The sequence below is a fragment of the Macrobrachium nipponense genome, chromosome 17 (genome assembly GCF_015104395.2).
Source record: "Macrobrachium nipponense isolate FS-2020 chromosome 17, ASM1510439v2, whole genome shotgun sequence".
Lineage (NCBI taxonomy): Eukaryota > Metazoa > Arthropoda > Malacostraca > Decapoda > Palaemonidae > Macrobrachium > Macrobrachium nipponense.
The window spans coordinates 87718885-87742426 of record NC_087210.1 but is presented as its reverse complement, the minus strand read 5'-3'; the positions used below and the strand labels follow the sequence as shown (position 1 = coordinate 87742426).

At 37.3% G+C, this 23542-nt stretch overlaps 1 protein-coding gene across 10 annotated transcripts in view; it reads right to left on the bottom strand.

The window, feature by feature from the left end:
* Positions 1-23542, bottom strand: part of LOC135196433 (neural-cadherin-like) — a 352116-nt gene that overhangs the window by 66495 nt on the left and 262079 nt on the right. For 3 of the 10 annotated variants that reach the window (XM_064223257.1, XM_064223259.1, XM_064223256.1), the window contains exons 3-12: positions 9122-9313; positions 8690-8936; positions 7435-7651; positions 6843-6953; positions 6043-6208; positions 4935-5443; positions 4503-4736; positions 4038-4229; positions 2893-2925; positions 873-1063 (exon numbers count right to left, since the gene is read on the bottom strand). In XM_064223257.1, the coding sequence (XP_064079327.1) occupies positions 873-1063; positions 2893-2925; positions 4038-4229; positions 4503-4736; positions 4935-5443; positions 6043-6208; positions 6843-6953; positions 7435-7651; positions 8690-8936; positions 9122-9313 (2092 nt within the window). Of the gene's footprint in view, positions 1-872; positions 1064-1469; positions 1661-2892; positions 2926-4007; positions 4230-4502; positions 4737-4934; positions 5444-6042; positions 6209-6842; positions 6954-7434; positions 7652-8689; positions 8937-9121; positions 9314-23542 lie in introns of all 10 variants that reach the window. The other 7 variants (XM_064223264.1, XM_064223262.1, XM_064223260.1 and 4 more) reach the window with 3 other exon arrangements.

Below are 23542 nucleotides of genomic sequence, written 5' to 3'. Positions count from 1 at the left end.
CCATTCACATAAATCTATCAAAGCAAAATTCATCATGCTATCACACTGTCCTTTGAGTGATTCCTATTTAAACAATTAGTAAATGGATACTGACATTCTATGAAATGAGAGGAATAAGGAATTTCTCTGTTAAATCACAAGCAAAAACTTCAAATAATGCACACTTATTCGCTTCTATGATCTAAACATAACGTTCTGAACTGTATATAAAACTGAGCACTCAGTTAGATCTGCATCTACAACTCACATTGCAAACAAAATAAAAATCAAACTGGCCATTTCTATACCTATATCTACACTAGTGCAGTTCTATTACACACAGACCCTATAAAAATGGGTTTTGTAAAAGCTTTTATACAAAAATTATAAAAAATATTACTTTAAAACAAAAAGTAGAATTAGTAGCTGATAAAAGAGGAAAGTCCTAACCAACAGGTGAGAGTGAGAGAAAGTAAGACAGCATGCAAGGCTGATCATGCAAAGGGTGTTGTCATGCAATTGGCAGGTACGTGCTATGATACTCATGCATGTTTGCTGAGGCAGGGCTTGGGAGCAACGGGTCAGCGTGCCAAATGCTCCAAATCTTCAAACAGCCCGGACATCTGAAGCAGCACTCCACGCTCACAACTTAATGGTCTCATGCTGACACTAACTTGACTAAATTACATGTTAATCATCACAAGGCACTGTTAATCTTTTATCTCTACAAATACATCCTAGGACTAAAAAACTTGTGAAAAGACAAAAAAATAATCATCAAATGCTTAGGAATGAGAGTGTCATCAAAAGTGAGCGTGGAGTGCCTGCTGGAGCAGACCATCGCGTGCGGGGGCAGACAGGCCCAAAGGGTCTGGTCGAGCAGCTCAACAGACCTGGCCTTCACTGAGATAACTCCCGCCCCTACTGGCAAGTTTTCCTTGATGTAAATGGGGCCATAGATGGACTGGGTCCATACAGGAGGGTTGTTGGCGCGATCCACTACATCGATCTGAACATCCACCGTGCGAGACAGTGGAGGAAACCCACGGTCCTGAGCTACGGCAGTCAGTCGGTACGATTCTCGCTGTGCACAGTTGTGGAGAGAGCGAACATTAGGGTTAGTAATGTTAGTGTCTTTGTAGACTCTCTAATCTACCCTTAGGATCTTTAAGGCATAAACAAAAACAATTTAAAGAAAAGAAAAAATCTGCCACAGGTTAAAACTGCGCTGAAACTATGAAAAAAAGTGTACACTATAAGCGGCAGAGAAGAGGCTGCAGGGGGCGTGGGTGTTAGTAAGGTTTGTTACCCCTGGCCCAGCCCAGCAGACCCCCTAGCAACACAGCAACACTAGCTAGTAACTAGTGGGAGCTGGGTAGTGACTACACGTTGGCAGTGGACTGGCCTGGCGGAGGGGCCCAGGAGAGGAGGAAGAAGGGTTAGTGGCCCACTAGTGATCCGCCGGGCATCATCCACCGCCCACTACCAACCTGGCCTTGATGGAGAAGATGGTATGACCCACACTAATGTTCTCAGGAATGGTGATGGGATCATAGACCTGCTGATCCCACACCGGAGGGCGGTTGGCTCGGTCCACGATACTTAGCTGAACCAACACCTCGGACGTGAGGGGGACTTTCCCCTGATCTGCAGCCAGGACTACCACTTCGTAATCCCCGCGCTAATCAGACAAACAACATTCACCACATCCGTCACACGGGGGAGAACGAGTCACAAGGTCAAAATCAGGGTGGGGTGGAAAAAAATTGAATATAAAAAGAAAAATTGGCTCAAAACCTAATGGCAAGTCAGAGTTCAAAATATATACTGTACTTCTCAGTACCAAATCATACAGCAAGGACAAAATATAAAAAAGATGCCAAGAATGATAAAAACTGAGCAGATATGAAAAACATGAGTAAACAGGAATTGAATACAGATGGGGACATAAAAGACAAAGTTCCTGACAAACAAAGGGACTTTCAAGGAGGGTCACTCAAGTATCACAGATAGACGTGAACAGGGCTAAAAAATAGTTACCAAAAAATTGAAGAAATGTCTTACACTCAAGTTTTTACATACAAAGCATTAAAACAAAATGGTGTTCTCATTAATAACCAACCTGAACACAAGACAGTGAAAAATCTGTCTCACTATGACCTTTCAGTGACTTGTCTTACCATCTACATATTGCTTGTTTTATGTTGACATTATAAATAGAAAATATTAAAACATTACAAATATACCTGACAGGGACTACATAAGCAAATTTAATAAATGTATCAAAGATTGACTTAGCGAGGGTAATAATCAGAAAAGCCCTTCACTTGACTTCATCACAAGACTAAAAATGTCAGGTCCTACTCAGATCTTAAATTACAAACAAAGGAAGTTTGCTTTGCAATGTAAATATGAACACAAAATTCTGAAATTATATAAATCAGCAATCTATAATTCTACTGTAAATTACAAAATGAATAAATGGACATTATAATATTCAAAAAGCTTCTTCTGGCAAATTACCTTTGTTTGAATAAACTATATACCTGATCACTGAATTACAATAGAAACTGGATACCTATTTCAAGAACAAAGTATGAAAAGATCCACATTTCCAACTACATTGGGAGCAATAACTGTCACTAAGGGTCATCCTGGTAGTGAACCTGCTACTTTAAGAAAGCTGTTGAAAAACCAATATTTTCAGTATCAATGTGGAGCCTACTTTAAATACCGATACCTAATAAGACTGAGGTAGAGTGATCCTGCAATATGGAGGATGAAATGATTAATAAATAGGTTAGCAAATGAAGAGACACGTTAATATGAACAGGATTTCTCATACGTGGTTCAAGCTATATAGTAGCACTAAAAGTGGGTTGTAGGTTATGGACCTCATATTGTGATACTTACTGGCACACATTTACTTACAATAGGCAGACATGACTTGAATCAAATGATAGAAACAGAGCATTAATCACTCAAAACAGTATAATGTATTCATTATCATGACCATTGTATAGCACTTGTTATAATCAAAATATGTTAGTGCCAAGGGTTAGCATCAATGTCTGTTGATCCTAACAGATATACGCTGCTAGACTAGGAACAATCAAACTAGATCAATTCAAAACTCTTGGTCTCAAGTCAATTATCATCAATCAGTTTAATCACACATTCTTGTGTCCAGAATCCAAAGCTATGAAAACTGCTTTGTTTAAGTATCACGCCACTCCTATGCTATGCACACACGCAACGATCATACTAAAACATTCAAATCAACAAAGCAAAAGCAAAATCTGTTGGATAGAATTTTCCAACATGTTTTGAAAAAGCCAGTGAAATGAAAGTATTAAAATGTTATATGTCCAAAATAAACAGTATTTGTCTTTTATTATTCACATTGAAACTATATTTACTTGATCAGCCTCTCTATATAATAATCTAAAGAATTCTATCAATGACATTATGCAGTACTCAAATTAACCAACCTGTCTAGAGAATTCATTTTTACTGGATATGTAGCTAATCCCATTACAGTAATCTTTACACCTGGATTGTACTTTCATCACAATTAGAAATCATAAACATATATAAGATATTTTTTGCTAAATTCTGTTAACAATAATATTAAAAAGAAAATCCCACAACCACTTCCTAAATTTTCAGTTTGCCCCACATAACTGTTTTCAAATGATATTTCCATCAGCAAAGGATATCCTAAACAAAAATGTTTTCTGCAAATTCAATCAATCTGAACCAAATCAAATAAAAATTACGTATATTGGTACTAACTTAGACATTGTTCAAGTATGAAATAATATGTCTATAATTATATATGTCTATAATTATAAGATAAAATATTTACTGAGCAAAATCTCGGTAAGATCAGTTCACACCCTCAACCTAATCAATAGTCACATAACACTCCATCTTGACTCCTAAAATTATTTTAAAAGTTTACTGCATTACAAGATAAACTGCTAACTCTTGGTCTTTTAAAAGTAAATGAGAATTACCTAACTTGCCTTTTCTACACCCAGTACTCCAGTACTTACGTCCAGTGGTTTCTTGAGTGTGATCCAACCTGATTCAGGCTGGATTTCAAAATAGTCAAGATCACCAGGACTAGAAGCTGAGGTCAAGTTATAAACGATGGCTCCATTATTGTCGGCATCCTCATCTGATGCAGATACACGCAAGATGTTTGTACCAACATTCGTATCTTGCTTGACATTCTCAACATATTTCTGAAAAAATGACAGAATGCATCATTAGTCTAGTTTCTATGGGTACTGTAATACCAAAAGCAAAGAATTGAATTATCATAATGAGTCTATTATACCTCAATGTACAGAAATTCTCCCACTTGTACTATTCAAGCAAAACAAAAAATCCCTTAAATATAAAAACAAGGCAATGCCATTATAGTTTGATTAGACATAAGCTTCATGGTAACAATTCCTATCAAAGCACTAATCAGCCCTGTAAATCTAAGGGAAAATTTATCGTGTCGTACTTACCTGACGATCAAAGAGGGGTGGGTTGTCGTTTATGTCCGTTATTTCCACTGTAAATGAACAGACACCTTCCAGAGATGGATCACCATTGTCTGTTGCTTTCACTGTCACAGAAACAAACTTGCCATCTTCTCCTTCACGGTCAAACACTTTGTTGGTTGTTACCTCACCAGTCTCTGGGTCAACTGTGAATTTTGTACCCTTCTGATTTGGCTGCTGTACAATACTATAGCGAACCTGGTGATTACAGAAAATAATTAGATCTCTTAATCCAGCATTGCAATTTAATGTACACTAGGGTGGTTCTCTGGAATTTCATTTAAAGCACAGAGAACTATTCTATGGCCAAACAACAAGTTGACAAAATCAAAAACATTCCATCCAACAAAATTAAATGAGTTTCCATCATGAAAATCTAGCAAAAGAAATATTTACCTGTCCATTAACACCTTTATCCTCATCAGTAGCATGGACTGTGATGACAGGAGAACCATTTGGAGCCGATTCCTCTACTTTAGCATGGTAGGATGCACAGTCCTTAAACACTGGTTTATTATCATTGACATCTGTGATGAATACCACAACAACTGCTGTTGAGGTATGTCTAGTTTGCTGTCCTCCCATACAGCAATTTCCATCATCAACTGCAGTGACATTCAGTTCATACTTGTCTCGATCTAATGAGATGTGACCACTGTGTAGACGAATGACACCAGTCATCTTCTCTATGGAAAACTGTCCAGATTTACGGGCCTGACCAACAAAGCCAAACTCCACGTTGTCACCATCCTTGTCAGATGCTACAACGGTTGTAACCAAAGTGTTTGGACCTGCATTCTCATCAACATTAGGAGTATACACCTGTTGTGAGAATTTGGGTTCTTCGTCATTTTTGTTCTTGGTGTAGATTCGGATTGTAGCAGTGCCTTCCTTCGATGGTTCACCTACAATCAAAGAATAACATTGTAAATATCATCTTAATAATCTTGATAAACCATATTCTACTTGTACATAATCACCTCAAAACACATTTGGGTGCACAATTTTCACAATGGTAATGCTGAAAAATAATCATCTGCATCAAGTTGTCAACACACGCACACAATTCATAAAAATATACCAACTGCTTTAGACACATTGCAAAACTGGAATCAGCCAGGTATAAACTTGCCGGCAAAACAGTCCTGTAGGAAAATGCTAAGACTACACTTAGCAAAGGGAAAAGAAAACTGGCTCTTAAAATGCACTCATAAATGTAATACAATATCCAGTACTTCCTCTTAGAAATGTTTACTGCTCCAAGTTGGATATGGAATAAAAATTACTGTATACTTATCTATGATAAAATGTTCACATCATTACCTACACATTTTTTATATGGCGTGCCTTTAATTCCCAATTTCAAAAGCAGTAAAATGATATTTGACTTGAGAACAAGCTACTCATAATAATAATTATATATTATTTCCATCTTACTTTCTACTGGTTGTACATCACTTGATTTTCACTATGCTTCAATAATCATTTCAAGGCCAAACATTACCTTTGTCTGTAGCTGTAACTGTGAATTCATAGTAGGCATTATTGTCATCTGCATCAAGGGTCTTTTTGTTGTATATTATACCCTTGTTGTCGACCCGGAAGTGATCATTTGACACCGAGTAATTAATCTCTGCATTGGTCCCCGAGTCCTCATCACGAGCCTTCACCTGTTAAACAAAAATATCATAGAAACTTATTGGTACGGAATGGATATAGAATTCAAGCCAAAGGCCTAGCACTGGGACCTACGTATGAGGTCATTCAATGCTGGAAGGGAAATTGAGAGTAAAAAGGTCTGAAAAGTGTAACAGGAGGAAAACCTCACAGTTGCACTATTAAACAATTGTTAAGAGAGGGTAGATAGCATGATGGAAGAAAGAGAATATGAATGGAGGTACAGAAAAATGAATGAAAGGGGTTGCAGCTAGGGGCTGAAGGGACGCAGCATAGAACCTTAAGTCTACAGTGCACTGAATGAGGTGCACTGATGGCATGAATCCCCTACCAGGCATATCAACTTATATAGTAACAGTATATGTAGATAATATAATGATTGCATCCTTGAACACTTCATCATTTTACTTTTAACTGTAATCTAAAATGTAGAGTAAATTATCATTATTTACTTCTCGATATCTTAAACTTTCATACAGTATCCAAACTATAAATGACCTATTACAAAAGAGGTTTACTTTTGCGTTATCTTCAATCACCCAAATTAATACAGAACTAAACAACAAAAGTCACAGCTTTAAAAGAAATCAATCATTTGAATAATAGATACACAATAAAACAACTTACCCTGAGTATGGAAGAACCAATAGGAATATCTTCATCAATATTATGCGCCTGGTAATCAGGAAGATCAAACTTGGGAGGGTTGTCATTGACATCAGTAACTTTTATGGTTAACTGAAATAAAAAAAAAAAATAATTAGCCTTTTATGTACAATATATATAAAAACGTTTTAGTTTTACATATTAATATCCTGTTTCATGAATACAAGCTTACAAAAATATACACTACAACAAGATTAATATTTTGCAGCATGTATTGGTTTAATGCCTGATAAAATTAAAAATACAGATAATTTTACATAGGTTATGAATAAAAAAAATACAAATAATTTTCCATAGTAAAAACCAATTTCTGGCAGCGACTGAGTCCTCCAAGAAGTTAACCCTTATGGAGATCCACGTGATCCAAGTGGGACCATAAGGGTATATATATCCTTTGAAGACAAGCAGCAGCTATAAATAAAATATACTTCTAAAATCTAACTCTTAAAAGAAGCCTCATTAGAATCAAGTGACTTTAAAAAACATCTTATAACAAAAAGGCAAATAAACAAATCTTTTCAAGTCTGCAAAAAACAGTAACTGAAAAACTCACATCAACTGAAGTAGAGAATCCACCAGAGTCTTCAGTAGCAGTGACAACAAGTTGGTATATGTGTGGCTGTCGAACATCTTCAAAGTCCAGCTCCTTGGCAAGTTTTACGATGCCAGAAGTAGGTCCAATGTTGAATGTTCCAGCTCCCTGTCCTTTGGCTTTCAAAGTGTACCTGATCTCTCGGTCAGCAAATGACTTTGCCTTCACAGAGATAATGCTGAAATGATAAGTTTAGTTAAAAACTCCTGTAACCATAAGGACAATAAAGACAATCTACACAAAAAGCTTAGCTATTTGCACATAAACTTGAAAAAATATTCCAACTCATTCATCTGTTTTCTATGTTAACTGCCTTTGTTTTTCTTAATACATTTCCTAGGTTAAAAGCCTCTGTTTGCCTTTAAAAAGTTTATAAAGCTTTACACAATGTATAATATGATGTTTTTGCAACAATAGAAAAAACGTAAAGCATGAGTTACAATACATAGTAAGTAGATGTAACAAATAACTAAACTAACTTTTTTTATTCTTCACTGTGCCATCACTCCCAAGACAGTTGTGATCATAATACCCTTCCAATCTCATTTGTTTCTTGCTCTCCTATTACTAAATACCTACACAAAAAAACTAACCAAACTTATGTTGTTATCATTATCTTCTACTCTATACTGACAAACTTCTGTTTTCAAATAAAAGTTTCATTGCATTAAATGCTCCCTTTGATCCCAATCCTATTAATGTACTTAACTTTCCTTTCACACTACACATCACACAGGTGTATAGCTACTCTGGTTGCAAAATAATTCTTTGTTCCCACCCATTCAACTTCAGGCATGAAGCTGGGAGGTACTCTACTCTTACTGTAAACTGTTGACAATATCCATTTATGGTATTCCTTTGTCACACATGTACAGTATTTTGAAATATTATACATTTTGAAATATTATACAAAGGGAAAAAACAAATTAATAGGTGGTTGAAATGTATTGCATAACCTTCCAAACCAACGGGATTCATGGGAGTTCATTTATATTGCCAGATATACTACTTAGATAACAGTATCAGTCACCGTCATGTTACTCCTCCTTTCACTACAGAATCAAGAAAGATGCAGGAAACCTCCATAACGCTTATTGTGCCCATCTCCTCAATCTCGCACATCCTCTCACGCACCTGGGAGACCACTGATGATACAACAGTAAAAGACAAAATAATACAGCAATCAGGATGATACTAATAATAAAGCACTACTCACTCCGAGTCTTTGGCAGAATTCTCTGGAATGGTCTTCTCGTATTTCGGCAGGTAAAACTGAGGTGGTCTCTTGCCGCCTACAATGGATAGCCTCTCCTCAGGAGTGGATTGGAATTGCTTATCATCAATCCTGCCATTCTGATCCTCGGCCTTCACGTACAAAACATATTCCATATCCAGCTGGAACATCTCGGAACCACGCGTTCGAACCACACCAGATTTCTCATCGACCTCAAAACGGCCTCCAGCTGAAAGACAGGGAGTGTTAGAAAATCACAGGCTTTGTTATATCAAAGCCTTAACTACTCTTGAGTACTACAAACTTGGTGATATGAAAACATTATGGCAATTGTACCAGACAGCGATCAAGCCAAAAATAATGCCTAAATAAATGCATACAAATTCTTGGTTGAGGAATAAAATGAATACTTACTTCTGTCTCGAACAAGAAAGTAATGGATGTCGTGGTCCTTGTCAGGATCCCTGGCCTGCAGGGTGAAAACTGGGGTGTTCGGGGCAGCGTTGAGCTTGACCACGGCCTGCATGGGCAACGGACGGTTGATGAAGTACGGAGGCTCATCGTTGACGTCCGTGATCTGCAGAATCACGCGCTGGTTGTCCGTATCTGCAAATTTACATGGCGGTAACATCAATGACGAAAATACATCGCACCAAACAAAATCCTATTTTCCCTCTAATCTTAAAACGCTGATACAAATTTTGTGGATTAAAAGGGGTTGTTATTGATCTCATAGCTGAGTTTACTGAATAACAGTATAGTATTTCCACTCACGTGGACTACTCATCCCATAACTTAAGCCACACAAGAGCCAGAGCAACAACTTGATTTTCTCTGGAAACAAGAAAATTCTCCTAGGTATTCTGACAATGAAAGCTTTACATATATTGCAACTTTTTCCAATAAAAGCTATGTATTATTTAAGGTTACCAATATTAATACACAATTCCTTGTCAACATGCACTATCAAACAATACTAATTGCTACGTACAGTACATGAGTTCAAAGAGTCAAATTTAGTTCAAAAGCTTTAAAATGAAATTTTTTTTTCCAAGTGGGTGTCCGCAGTAATGAAACCAAATAAATTCCAAAATGACCCATTGATGACCTACGTCCAATAAATACAAAGAGTTCTGTTACATTACTCCGAGCTAACGATGGAAGAATATTTCTATTAATTTTTTTTTAAATTTCCCCAATAAGTTTAAAATCTTGTTATTGAAACAAAATGTGCTAAGCCGTTTCACTTTACCTAAATCTCACCTTCCTTTCAAGAGATAAAAAACCACCTTACAAAATTAGTTACAAACAGTAAAATGACAAAAAGCAACAAAAACACTGTCGCTTCAAACTTCTTGTTGAGTGTTAATGTAATGTTCATACTTCACAATGTAAAATGTGATAAGAAGAAAAAAATTATTTTTAACAAAATAGTAGTATAGCTGTTTATTAAATCTCAAAAGACTATACAGTGTACTTAGTAGTTTTAAATATAAATACTTTCCCCTCAGAACTAACTAACATTGGAGAATTGAATAATCTGATAAATCATCCCTAGAAAGCAGCTTAGTTTCCAGAGGTAAAATCATGTCTTAAAATGTAACAAGAGAATAAAAAAAAACCATACGGTACTATGATTAAAAGTCCAATGAGGACTATTATGCATACACAGTACAAATATCAGAATTAATGTTAATCAGTTTATACTTACAACTGACGCCTGCGTTATCCACAAAGCACAACAGCAGCGAGGGGGAGGGGCAGCGCAAGAGGGGGGGAAAAGAAAAAAATGCAAGAATTAATACCAACACCTTCAAAGCCTACGGATGGAGGGGTAACAGGGAGAAGGGGGCGATTTTCTGGAAGTTTAAATCGACATTTTCTCCGTAAGAACGCTGAGGATAACCGGAGGAAAATCATCTGCTTTCTAAGAGGAAGTCAGTGACTAGAATTTGAACCGAGCTACCAAGAAGTTCTCCTTTGGGTGTTCATACAAGTCGTAACATCTGAGATTAAGTTAGTGATCATACTTAACTTAATCTCATATGTTACGACTTGTATGGGCACCAAGAGAACGACTTCTTGGCAGCTCGGTTCAAGTTGTGTCGAAGGTTCCCAGAACACAGTTCAGGATCCAGGCAAATTCTAGTCACCGACTTCCTCATCGAATAATTATGATAAATATAGAGTCCAGGGTAAAATAAGACCATTTTCTGGTGTAAATCTTGGAATATTGTTAAAAATGCTTGAAATTCTCGAGCTTTAGGAGATAATCCTGGCTGTGGATCACGTGGGTCAGGTATTTGGCTTTCCATCAACCCAGATAATATTAGACAAATGTATCAGCCACATTCTGTTGGGATTTTGAGCAAGAAATGAATTTAAGGATAGTATATTCATATTTAAAAGACGTGAAGGGTGTCGTCATGAACTCACTGCCAACAGTGGCTGGAAAGAAATCTTTTAATGTTGTATATAAGACAAACCACAGCCATTATCACGAGGAAACTAAGCTTTCCAGTTTTGTCAGGGAAGCTAATAATAGGCCAAACTTTTCTTATTAACTGCTTTTTGTACTGAAGACTGTTTGATTCCTCTATGAGGGGTCGTCATTTACCCCGGGACGACACACAACGAACCGAATAAAAATTATGATGAAATATTTTGGTCAGTTAAGGATTACAAGTTATTGGAGACATTTATCTTTATATCTTTATTAAACTGTGGTCATAAAGTTAAGAATTTAAAGTAACACGAACGGACTACAATCGTCTATTCTAGTTATCCTCTCTCAGAAACTAAGAAGCTTTGGCATGACGGCTACCCTGTCAACCTTAGCCAATTCTCAACATCACACAGGAGAAATGTCGCTGTAAAATTCCAGATAATCCTGACCAATATTAATCAATGCACTGCAATCACAAGCCTAATGGGTTAATGGGAATTCAAAATCAATGCGGTTTTTAGGAGCGGACTGACTGCTCTTTTTTTTTCAGTTATGAATCATATTCTATTTATTGGAATATATATATTTCAAATGTGTCTTTTGTAGATACATTTGGGGATACAAAATGCCTCAGCCATGTTCCATCAATATTGAATCATATGCGTTGAATTCTTTATAACTTTTCATAATATAATACTGGATTCTCAAACTTTATATATTATATAGTATATATATATATTTATATATATCTATATATTATATATATATATATATATATATATATATATATATATATATATATATATAATATATCGAGTGATTCAAACAAAGATTATGGAAGACGACTGAGGCCCACTACCAATGGAAAATTATTTTCAATTAATCCAAAGCAATCAAAAAGCAATGCATCAACAATCACTTAACTGCATCTAACCAAGATCGCCACCCCTATGTTAAGATTAGTTAAAAAAAAAATTAATATTCTTTTTTATTGTATTTGTGTTTAGCAAAGTGATAAACATGAACACTTTCAAGGTAACATAACTTACTGAATTTATATACCAAAGATATATATATATATATATATTATATATATATATTATATATTAATATATATATATAGTATATTATATATATATATATATATGTATGTATGTATACTGTTCATATATAATGAGTATGTGTATATATAACTATGTGAATGACATAAATTTTCAAACTAATATATATCTCAAAATTAAACTGTTACTACAGCCAACCATCACAATCATAAATAAAACATTAACTTCAAGAGATTTTTTTTTTTTTACTACATGGTTGGCCTTAGACGCGTATCCATACTAGAATGGAATTTACCCTTCAATATTTACAACTGCGTTAGTCAGGCTATCAATCACATGCAAGAACAAAAAACTGTAAATCGCTGATAAGGATATCACAAACTTTCAACCTCACAGAAGCGAAAGCCAACTAGTTATACTTACGAGGCACGTAGAGTTTTTCCACTACATGCGGTTAGGTATGTACACTTTCCAATTAAGTTGCAACATGTTAAGTGAATATTACGGATCTTCCCTAGATAGTGACTAAGACTAAAATATTTCTTGGGGATTATTCTCTTTCAATTTACAGTCATTTGTTTATGTTTTTTACGGTAATCCCCAAAGGGCTTGTACTAAACACGCTGCAAAGGTGTATACATACCGGCTTAAAACCCTTGGGGTCACTCTAGGAAAGATCCAATATTACTTAAGGGATTACCAATATTATCGTAATAATATGGTGAACATAAATTTTAATAGGCAATTGCTTTCTTAATATACAGTTCATAAAAAAAATCTACATGTTCCGTACAATAAGTGGGTTACATTACTAACAATTTCCCAACACAATACCCTGTTGCTCAGTTACGCTAGCTAGAGAGTAGCCCCTAAGAGTCATTCTGACGATATGCTAGTAATAAAGATATAACTGGTTCACTTAAGGTAGATTCTTAGGTGATCCCTATGCATACGAGACGTTAGTTTGGCGGCCGCTGATTGGCTGGGAGCTGCCTACCTCCCGGTACCAGCCAATCAGCGGCCACCAAACAAACGTCTCGTAAGAATAAGGCTCATCCGAGAATCTACCGTAAGTGAATCAGTTATAGTAAGGTTTAACAATTAAGTTAATGTGAAGGCCAAACCGACGAGTCTCCAGGGTTCTTTGACATTTTTATGGATTTGGTGATGCATAAACTGGAAAAAATATTTTGTGAAATTCTCAGAAACACCGAAAGAAAAATGTCAGAGGTGAATGAATACAAGCTGAAGAGCGGGTTTCGTGGTACAGACTCCGAAATGGATCTACAGCTTCTTTTGCTTTGCCTCGGCCTAGCAGCAGTTTTCGGGGAGCTTTTGTGGCATTGGATCAGCTGTTCAGCGATTCTGGCTGCTCTCGGCAAGAGAAGGGGATCAAAGATCAATCATGAATGTAAAAGGACAGCCATTCTGTGCACTGAAGTCGTCCAACGCAGTGAAAGGGTCTAGTAACTCAAGTTGACATGAAATCTCAGCTTCTCCAGAACCCCTAGACGCCATTCTGCTAGCTGTTCGACCTCCCCTAAAATGGATTTCCTAGGCCACGAAGTTGAGTGGTTCCTGTTGCTGCTGCTGTTGATAGGACCACAAACACATACTGCTTCTTTTGTCCCTCCCCGAAACCCCATTCCTATTCCCATTACCGGTACAAGTGCCAATTCCATAACCCGGAGAGTGCAAAGTTGGTTCGGTCTCTTTTTCGATTGGACGGAATTCTTGGAGAGAGAGAGAGAGAGAGAGAGAGAGAGAGAGAGAGAGAGAGAGAGAGAGAGAGAGAGAGATTCCCAATAAAAGCCGACCACCCGGAGATTTGCTTTCTTGGCAAAGGGGAATTCGATCCTTAAAGTAACTGATCTCTTACACGGTCGGTATTTGACCGCAAAATAAATGTATTGATGTAAACACATGTATGAATACACGCATTTCAAAGGTAATAAGAACCTTTTCGATGGGAGAAACGAGAATCCGATGATCGCACAGTGAATAAATATACAAAGTACAGGCGAATGAGAAACTGACTGTGAAAGATAACGTCCCAAGGAGATTGTTTTTCTCAACAAAATTTCCCAAGGTTTATATTTCTTGAAATTAAAAAAAAAAAAATCACAAAAAACACAATTCTGTTATTTTTTTCAGGTGCTGTTGTATTTATTACATTTATACTTAACCTCCCTTGCACCTTAACACTTTTGAAGGAGAGAGAGAGAGAGAGAGAGAGAGAGAGAGAGAGAGAGAGAGAGAGAGAGAGAGAAACTGGAAATAGCCTAACTGCTGGAATCATCGGCTGTCCAAGCAGCAGCATCAGCTAGCGACACGTAACACATCTTTACTCGTTAATAATAAATCTTTCCAACCCTCAGCCTTCAACACCTCTTCATAAATGAGGACCTCTTTTAAGTATTTACGTTATTTCTCCTTCACGGCAAGAACTGAAGAGGAAGTGAACAAGACAGCACCATAGGCTATATATACAATTACACCTAATGGTGATGCGCTATAGTAGATTCACATCAACCACACACATCTGATGTCTAGGCCTGTCCCTCATGGTGCTCCTGATTGGCTGTTGATAAGCAAATCACAGGGCTGGGAACTCTCAGTCCCTCGAGAGCGTTTGCATAGGCATGTTCCACTTCTCCTGAGGGATACGTCTTTCAAAAGTATCCCACAGGAGAGTTGGAACATATACATCCTGCCTATGTGAACTCTCGAGAGAGACTGAGAGTTTCCAGCCCTGTGATTAGCTTATCAACAGCCAATCAAGAGTGTCGTAAGGGACTGGCCTAGACATCTGATGCACGGTTGATGTGAATCTACTATAGCAATCTTGACTTGGCTATGATAAGAAAAAAAATGATAAAACACGTTTGGGTCAAAAGAGCCCCTGACATCTCTGAGACTGGTGGAATCGAAGGTTTGAATGGGTATAGCTAAACAAAATTAGAACCAACCCCCCTTTTTATACTTCCTAGTTGCATCGCCTTCAAATCTTGAGTATTCGCGAACTTACGTCGACCTATGCGTCCATAGTTAGTCGAGGGGAGACACCACGGTCTAGTCGAGGGGAGACACCACGGTCTAAGAAAGACCAAGGGGAGAGGCCATAATGGCAGGCGACAGTATGCAGTAGGTCTAATCAATGTCACTGGTGGCATGCGCCATGTTGCCGAGATCTCTTTTCGAAAATGTTCAAAGTCCGAGGTCGTACGAGATGACGAGTTCAAAATCTTCCCCTCTGCACTTCACAGTAATGGCCTATCCATCTCCGTCATGAGAGAGATCGACAATTCGCTATTTCGTTCCCAAACAGTGTGTTCGAACGTGTCCCCTTTAAAGGCTGCTGTCATGTTTCCCCTGAGCTGTCGACTTCATTAGCCGGCTTATTTTCAAATCTTCAGTTTGCTACAGAGTCCGACATGGCTAAGACTCCTGAATTGCCAGCAAAGTAAGATATGCTTCAGCTTTGCAGATGCTCTCATTACTACTAATCTTGATATGAGAGTGAGTCAAAATACTTCATCGTTCTTAAAAATGCTAATATATTACAACTCAGTGTTAAATAGGAACATAATTGTTCGAGAGAGAGAGAGAGAGAGAGAGAGAGAGAGAGAGAGAGAGGAGCACCCTGGGTGTTCTTTTCCTTGTCGTCCACACTACCCGTGATCTCGGGGAATCTTGATTTCCATTGTGGGGTCCCTCTTAAACTGCGGCAGAAGCAGTAGTACACCCCGGCAGTACTGTACTATTGATCCGCCAACCCTAACGACCATCCCCCCCATCCAACTCCCCCCCCCCCCCCCCCTTCCCAACCCATAACCCTAATCTCCTCTTCCCCTACGACCCCTCTTACCACGTCCTTATATTTTCTCCTCTCCCGATGCAAAAGCATGCAGTTGACACTTCTCTCTTGAACTCTAATAAATTGTTTTACGTTGAATAATAAATAATTCTTCCATTCCGGGAGATATTTCAATTCCAAAAGGCTTTTTTGCTATTACAAATGACACCCCAGAACTCTTAAAAATCATCGTAAGTCTATATAGTTAGAAATGTCCAAGACCCCCACCGTTAATGCAAAATCAAAACAAATAGCAACCCCATTTCTCAGTGCTATCAAGTAGTCTCCATAACGACTCCTTTTCTGAAGACTTGATGAAACAAAAAATCTCAGTTCACACAAAATATTTCAGTTCCCCTCAGACTCTTTCAATAATCTCAAACTAACCCCAAAACTCCAGCCTTCCCCAGGTTATCCATTAAGGGAACAGTAAATAGTACTTCAGTTCCGAGAGGGAAGTTACTCTCAATTTACTATAAATAACACAAAGTCCTTCCTCTCTCTCTCTCGCTCTCTAAGAAGTTTTCCAGTGAAGGATGACGTTACGTTGTTTGTGGGAAGTTTGACAAGCTTTCATACTTTCCCCTTCCACGAAGGCTCCATAAGACCCATATATCCTGAGAGAGAGAGAGAGAGAGAGAGAGAGAGAGAGAGAGAGAGAGAGAGAGAGAGAGAGAGAGAGAGAGAGAGAGAGAGACCTACACCAACAACAACCGCCTTGAAATCCATCGAGCGGAGGCTAGGAAGAAGTCGACAAGAATCCAGGCTAAATCGGCATTTATAACCCCTTTAAGTTGATCAAGAATAATCACCTTTTTAAGATAAAAATTAAAAATGTAAATATAAAAGTAAACAATTAAAAGTAAACAAATTAGGAGAAAAACAGTGGAGGCGAAAGAAACAAACCGGAGGCATTCCAAAACCAAGAGCAAATACTCCAGTGAGCACAGTAATGCGCCTTACTCCAAGGAACCCCATTTACAACCGTAGAACCACAGTGCATACATCCTCCCACAAAAAGCCTCTGTTACGTTTAAGGCGGGATAGAATAGAGCCCGTTGTCTGAGCAGTGAGTAAAATTACTCACTTGTTATACTTTAGATTTAGAAATTATTTTAAGAGTTAGAAGTATGGAATGAGAGATGATGGGTAGACCTATTATAGCTGTATCTAATAAAACTTTAGTTTAGGAAACGCTCAAGTGGGCATCACAGAGAGATAGAAACTAATAGTGACTTAAGACCCACTGATTCTCTTGACCAATTAAACCTTATTCAAGTTAGGACTTGCTAAGTTAAAGAGTTAAGAGTTCCTCCATTGCGACTAAGTCTTAATAAATTAGGATCAATTATCTCATAATCACGGCTGAGTGAAGTCTTATTATCCAGAGTTAAGAGTCAATAAGAGTATATTTTATCGATGACTTAATGATACTATCATAATCGGTCTATGACTTAAAACTATCATTATTAATGTTCTGTCGAATTTGTGTACAATTGTAAGTTTAAATCTAGGTCTCTGGGAAATCATTTTGTGGCGAAACATGTTTTTCACAGCATATCGACTCTTAACATTCTCTCTCTCTCTCTCTCTCTCTCTCTCTCTCTCTCTCCTATTAAAGCAAATAAACAAAACTAGAAACCTTTAGAAAATATGGTGTCCGTGCTCGGAACAAAGACGTAAGTCTATGGGGAGAGCATCTCTTACAGCTAAGCCATTTACAGCAATGAAAAAAAAAAAAAAAAAAAAAAAAAAAAAAAAAAAAAAAAAAAAAAAAAAAAAAAAAAAAAAAAAAAAAAAAAAAACATTGTATTGCATGAACAATTAACATCAGGATTTTATCAACCTACGAAGAATACGAGAGAGAGAGAGAGAGAGAGAGAGAGAGAGAGAGAGAGAAACTTACGCAAAAAGACCGGCAAGAGAGGCATACAGCACATACCGACCGAGATCCAGGGATACATATCTTTTACTTTACTAGAGTCCAAACATTTAGTGACCAGGGAATTGCGACCTTAAGAAAATAAGTGCCAACATTCATCAATTCCAACACACGATATGAATACCTCATGTAGCTAAGCTGATAATAATCGGCAATCTATATAAATTTCAAAAGTGAAAATAAGTGGCTAAAACTGGTTAGCATGTGAAGTATAGAGTCGATACAGTGCTTTCATTCTTAAGTTACTCCATCATAGAAAACGGTAGAGCGTGACGGATCCCTAATGGGTATCTCAACTAGGTCTCCATCCGACCGCGTTTTCCCTACATTCTACTGATAAACACGTACTTTGAAGGTACGTGTCATTTCGGAAATATAATCTGATCAATTATACAAATATGCATGTCCGTTAGTTAAGTAAATATTTAATAGGTGCGGAATATATAACTGAAAAATGACAAACTTTCAAAACGTTGTTTCGTAGACTTACTCATTTCCTCATTCTGAATATGAAAAAAGGCAGAGAGAGAGAGAGAGAGAGAGAGAGAGAGAGAGAGAGAGAGAGAGAAGCTTACTTATATCTGATCCCTATTATTTCAGTCAGTACAAGATCTCCCTGAAGAAAGAGAGAGAGAGAGAGATCTCCCTGAATGAGAGAGAGAGAGAGAGAGAGAGAGAGAGAGAGAGAGAGAGCTCTTCGGGCAACTAAAAACGCATCTGCCAATATTCATTAACATTTCAGAAGGCAAACAGATTTCGTAGCTCAGGGGTTTAGAATAGAAGACGTGAGGGAAGCGAGAGATAGAGAATTCTGAAAAAAGTTGGACGTAACAGGTAGGAGGAGGAGGAGGAGGAGGAAGGAGGGAGGAGGAGGAGGAGGCAAGAGAGAGACGTACCAGTAACCTACAGAAAAACCACTCTCTGCATGCAATCCGTGCATGTTGTCCTATAATGATTAGTACTCAGCGAATTGCACGATTCGGCGACTCTTTCATCCGCCGTCAATCTTTGCAACTCCCTCAAAGCATTCATTTCTCGTCGATCAGTATAATCTTCCCTTTTTTACGAGGCGAGTCTATCGTTTCCTGTCAAGACCACGATCCACTCTGTTTATCTTTTCGTTTTTTCATGACATGACATTCCTCACAAGGCATAAAACACTCATACCTTATACAATATCAGAGGCCAAATCTTCATACGATTATGACGAGAATAAAAAAAAAAAAAAAAAAAAAAAAAAAAAAAACCGTACCAATAAGGAAAAACTAGAGAAAAACTTCAACGACGTAAAAAACGAGAGAGAGAGAGAGAGAGAACTTCCAATTTCGGGAAATATTTCAGATCTTCCCCTTAGAAGTGTGGACAGCTCACATCTATTAAACTATGGCTAGAATATAACTCCACAAAACTTTACTATTAAAGGGCATGATAAAATCTTCAGGAAAAAAAAGAGCAGAACCATTTGCTAATTTTGGGGAATACTTTACGGATAATTCCTTTAAAAAATTGTAAGGCTTTAAACATAACATGCTTTCCTTACAAATCTGTTAAATTGTAGACTAGGGTAACTACTAGATTATTCCTTTAGAACGCTGTAAAACTGCAAAGCATACATCATTCCTTTAAGAAATTCGTAAACGATGTAAAGCCTAGACCATTCCTTTAGGAATTCGTAAAAGCTGTAAAGCGTAGACCATTTCTTTAAGAAATTCGTAAACGCTGTAAAGCCTAGTAGACCATTCCTTTGGTAATTCGTAAACGCTGTAAAGCCTAGTAGACCATTCCTTTGGTAATTCGTAAAAGCTGTCAAGCCCAGACCATTCCTTTCGTAATTCGTAAAAGCTGTCACTAGACCATTCCTATAGGAATTCGTAAAAGTTGTAAAGCCTAGCCCATTCCTTTAGGATTTCGTAAAAGCAGCGAGGATCACACTAAAGTGTGTACAGTTGTAAAACCCTATTCCCCTAGCCTCTGCTTGGTCAACGCAGCCTTAACAAACTGCTTAAAAGAAAAAAGAAGCATTTCCCCCCAAAAAGGGAGAAATAATAACAGTGGCCTTGGCTGGTACAGTGCTATTTGGCCCACGCACCGAGGTCCCGCAATAGCATTCAATCTCTCAATGCGGCCTCGAAGTCCTCCAAGAGCGCCTTGTGTGTGTGTCTGCTGAACAAGGGTGCTTCTGTGCAACAAGTCCTCTCATCTCCTAGACTGTGAGAATTCCTCTTCCTTATCTCAGAGAGAGAGAGAGAGAGAGAGAGAGAGAATGTTTCCCATTACTCTCAGACGAAAATAGATGTCCATAATGGGGTTCATAAAGAATCAATACATTCATTCATATATATATATATATATATATATAATATATATATATATATATATATATATATAAATGAATGAATATATAATACACACACACACCACACACACACACACACACACACACACACATATATATACTATATAATATAACGCGCGCGCGTTTGGGAATGATTACACTTAATGTACACCCAGGTGTCCAGATAATGTATACAAGAAAGCAATTGCAAGACACATAAAGAATGACTGTTAAACTGAGTCATGGCGATGAAACTATGTTGCAACTTAAAACCGGTTAGACCTTACCCACCCATTGCCCGCTCTTCCTCTCTTCTGTCCAGTGCCTCCAGAACTTACCTGTGAAAGAAAGAAAGGTAAATTAATTTTTAAAAATTTCATGAAATAATGTAAATTTTTGTCTACGTTAAGAAAAACATGTTATCTCAACACTTTTATAACTAAACCAACAACTGCAATGAAACATCTGTTGTACTCTTCAGTAACACCACACCCAGAGAGAGAGAGAGAGAGTTAATTTAGAGTAACAAGCTTTCTCATATCTGATCTCTATCATATTTCAACGCAAGAGGATCTCACAGGAGAGAGAGAGAGAGAGAGAGAGAGAGAGAGAGAGAGAGAGAGAGAGAGAGAGAGAGAGAGAGAGAGAATTCAGAATAACAAGTCTACTCATATATCTGATCCCTATCGTGTAAGTAAGTCAGCGCAAGGCAAGAAGTCTCACTACCGTAGACCGTAGTATCACATTTCACGTAGTGTTACCATGGCAACTCCGAAGCACCTTGCTCATCACATATAGTTAGCTACCTCCTGGTTGCCATGGTTACGGCCTCCGTCGCCGCCGCCATCATCTCTTGTTTCCCATACGAAAGGTCTAAGGGTGAAAGTCAAAAAGTCCCTACTAACACTATCTAATATCAATTACAATGTGAGGTCATTCTCCTAACCAGATTTTGATGACAGATAGGATTACGACTCTTGTCATAAAAAGGAGACGATGATTTAATTAATGCGTAATAATATAATAATATTATATTATATATTATATTAATATATATATCTATATATATATATAAGAGAGAGAGAGAGAGAGAGAGAGAGAGAGAGAGAGAGAGAGAGAGAGAGACGCAAAGCCACAGTACCCACATTCAATAAAAATCTCATACTAAACGGCCCCCCCCCCCCCAACCCCCCCCCCCCCCCAACCATACACCCACCGCAATAAAACGCCGAACTCCAAAGCTCGAATGGTAAACAAAAGGTCGTTAATATCATCAAATCGGATCTGATTCTCCTACAATTTTGAAACACCAGTATTAGACAAACATTTTGGCAAACATTTGTCATGATTTTCATCATAATTTCATCTATGGACAAAATAATAATAATAATAATAATAATAATAATAATAATAATAATAATAATAATAATAATAATAATAATGCCGGATGACAAATATTTATGAAATAATTTTGGGAGGGCGAGTGACCGAAAATATTGTTTTCACCAGTCAACCATTTGAGATAATTTAGGAGATACATTGACACTCCTTACTGATCTAAAATCAGTTTCACGAAAAAAAAGTTGATAATTATCTATCAAGGCGTGGTCCAACTTCCAGCTTACTAGGGACGTGTGCAAGATTTTCCCCTCGCCGTAAGTTGTAAGCATTATACTCCTCACTTTTAACGTAAATTAAAACTGGTTAAAATCTGCGGTCAAATAGAGCGTTGGTTCACCAACGAAAAATAAACTAGAAACGCTAGATTTTATTGGAAATCAATTTTCTGTACTGTTTAACTTGTACATTATTTGTTTTTTTACCTTTTAATTTCAATAAATAAATTATAAACATTCTATCCTTAAATTCCTGTATGTTTAACACAACGCGAAACGTCTTTTTCAGACCTTTTTAGGCACTTTCATAGGCCTTTCCTACCCCCCCAATAATAACAACAACAACAAAAGTAGTTTGTAGGCTTACTCCCCGAGTAAGCTAAAATAAATGTCGGTAACTGCCACATACCATCAAACTAAATCACGTCCCAAATACATTATTATCAATAATATAATTCATACACCACGAAATACAGGCAGGCGAGGCGTTGCATATGCCACTTGATAGAAGGCGACATTCTCTACATGTCACTTACAGATGATAAGAGCACCTTTTGCACCCAACGGAACTAGGCCCTTTTCAATCCATTTCACTGAACACTCCCAGACACTTGACAGGTGTCAGATTGTGCCGCTTATATCCAGAAGAATCTCGCATATTTATGACTTCCTAAATAAAGGAATCCTTATTTGGCCGGGCCAGACGAAACCTAGAGATATGCAAAAAGGGGGAAACAACGAATCTAAAAAATATAGCGACAGACCGGTATTTTGATAGATGAGAAATCATATACATATATAGGGGAAAAGCGAAATTATGGGAGAATTCTAAAGCTTGGAAATGGAGGGAAACAGTCGCAATATATAGTATGTCAAGTCAAGAATTATCTGATTTCTGAAGAGCCGAAGCGAGATGGTGTCGATCAACATTATATATACAAAATATTTATATATAATTATGAGTGCGCGTATGTATAGAATGATATATATATATATATATCATATATATATATATATATATATAGTATATAATATACATATATATATAATATACACACAAATCAAATCACAAAAGAATAAAAGCTTTGCTTCTGCAGAATTTTATTAACTGACAAGAAAGATTATAAGTAATCAATCTCCTTCTGACGACTAATGTACGATTCCTGCCAACAATCCAGAGGTTCTGAAACATTCGGTTCGTCCTACGGGCTGCTCTGTGAGCAAGAGTCCGTTCTGGCATAACGCCAGGTTAATCTTCAACAACAACAACAACTTCGGTTCTTGAAACAACTTGTAAAGGACAGAGTCTGACACTGATGAATACTGTATTACAATTATAGCCCAGAGATAAAACTTAAGCAAATAATAATGTGCCGAAATTGTTCGGTACAGTCAAGTTTTCTGTACAGCGTATAATGCTGTAAGGGCAGTGGTTCATAAAACTTTCACCCACAACCCAAGGGGTGGCTTGACCAATATTGTTGCCAGAAGCACGCTCATGGCTAACTTAAACTTACAAATAGCCATTTCAACAGCTCTCTTTTACAGAAAACTAAAAATGCAATATAGAGTTAACAAT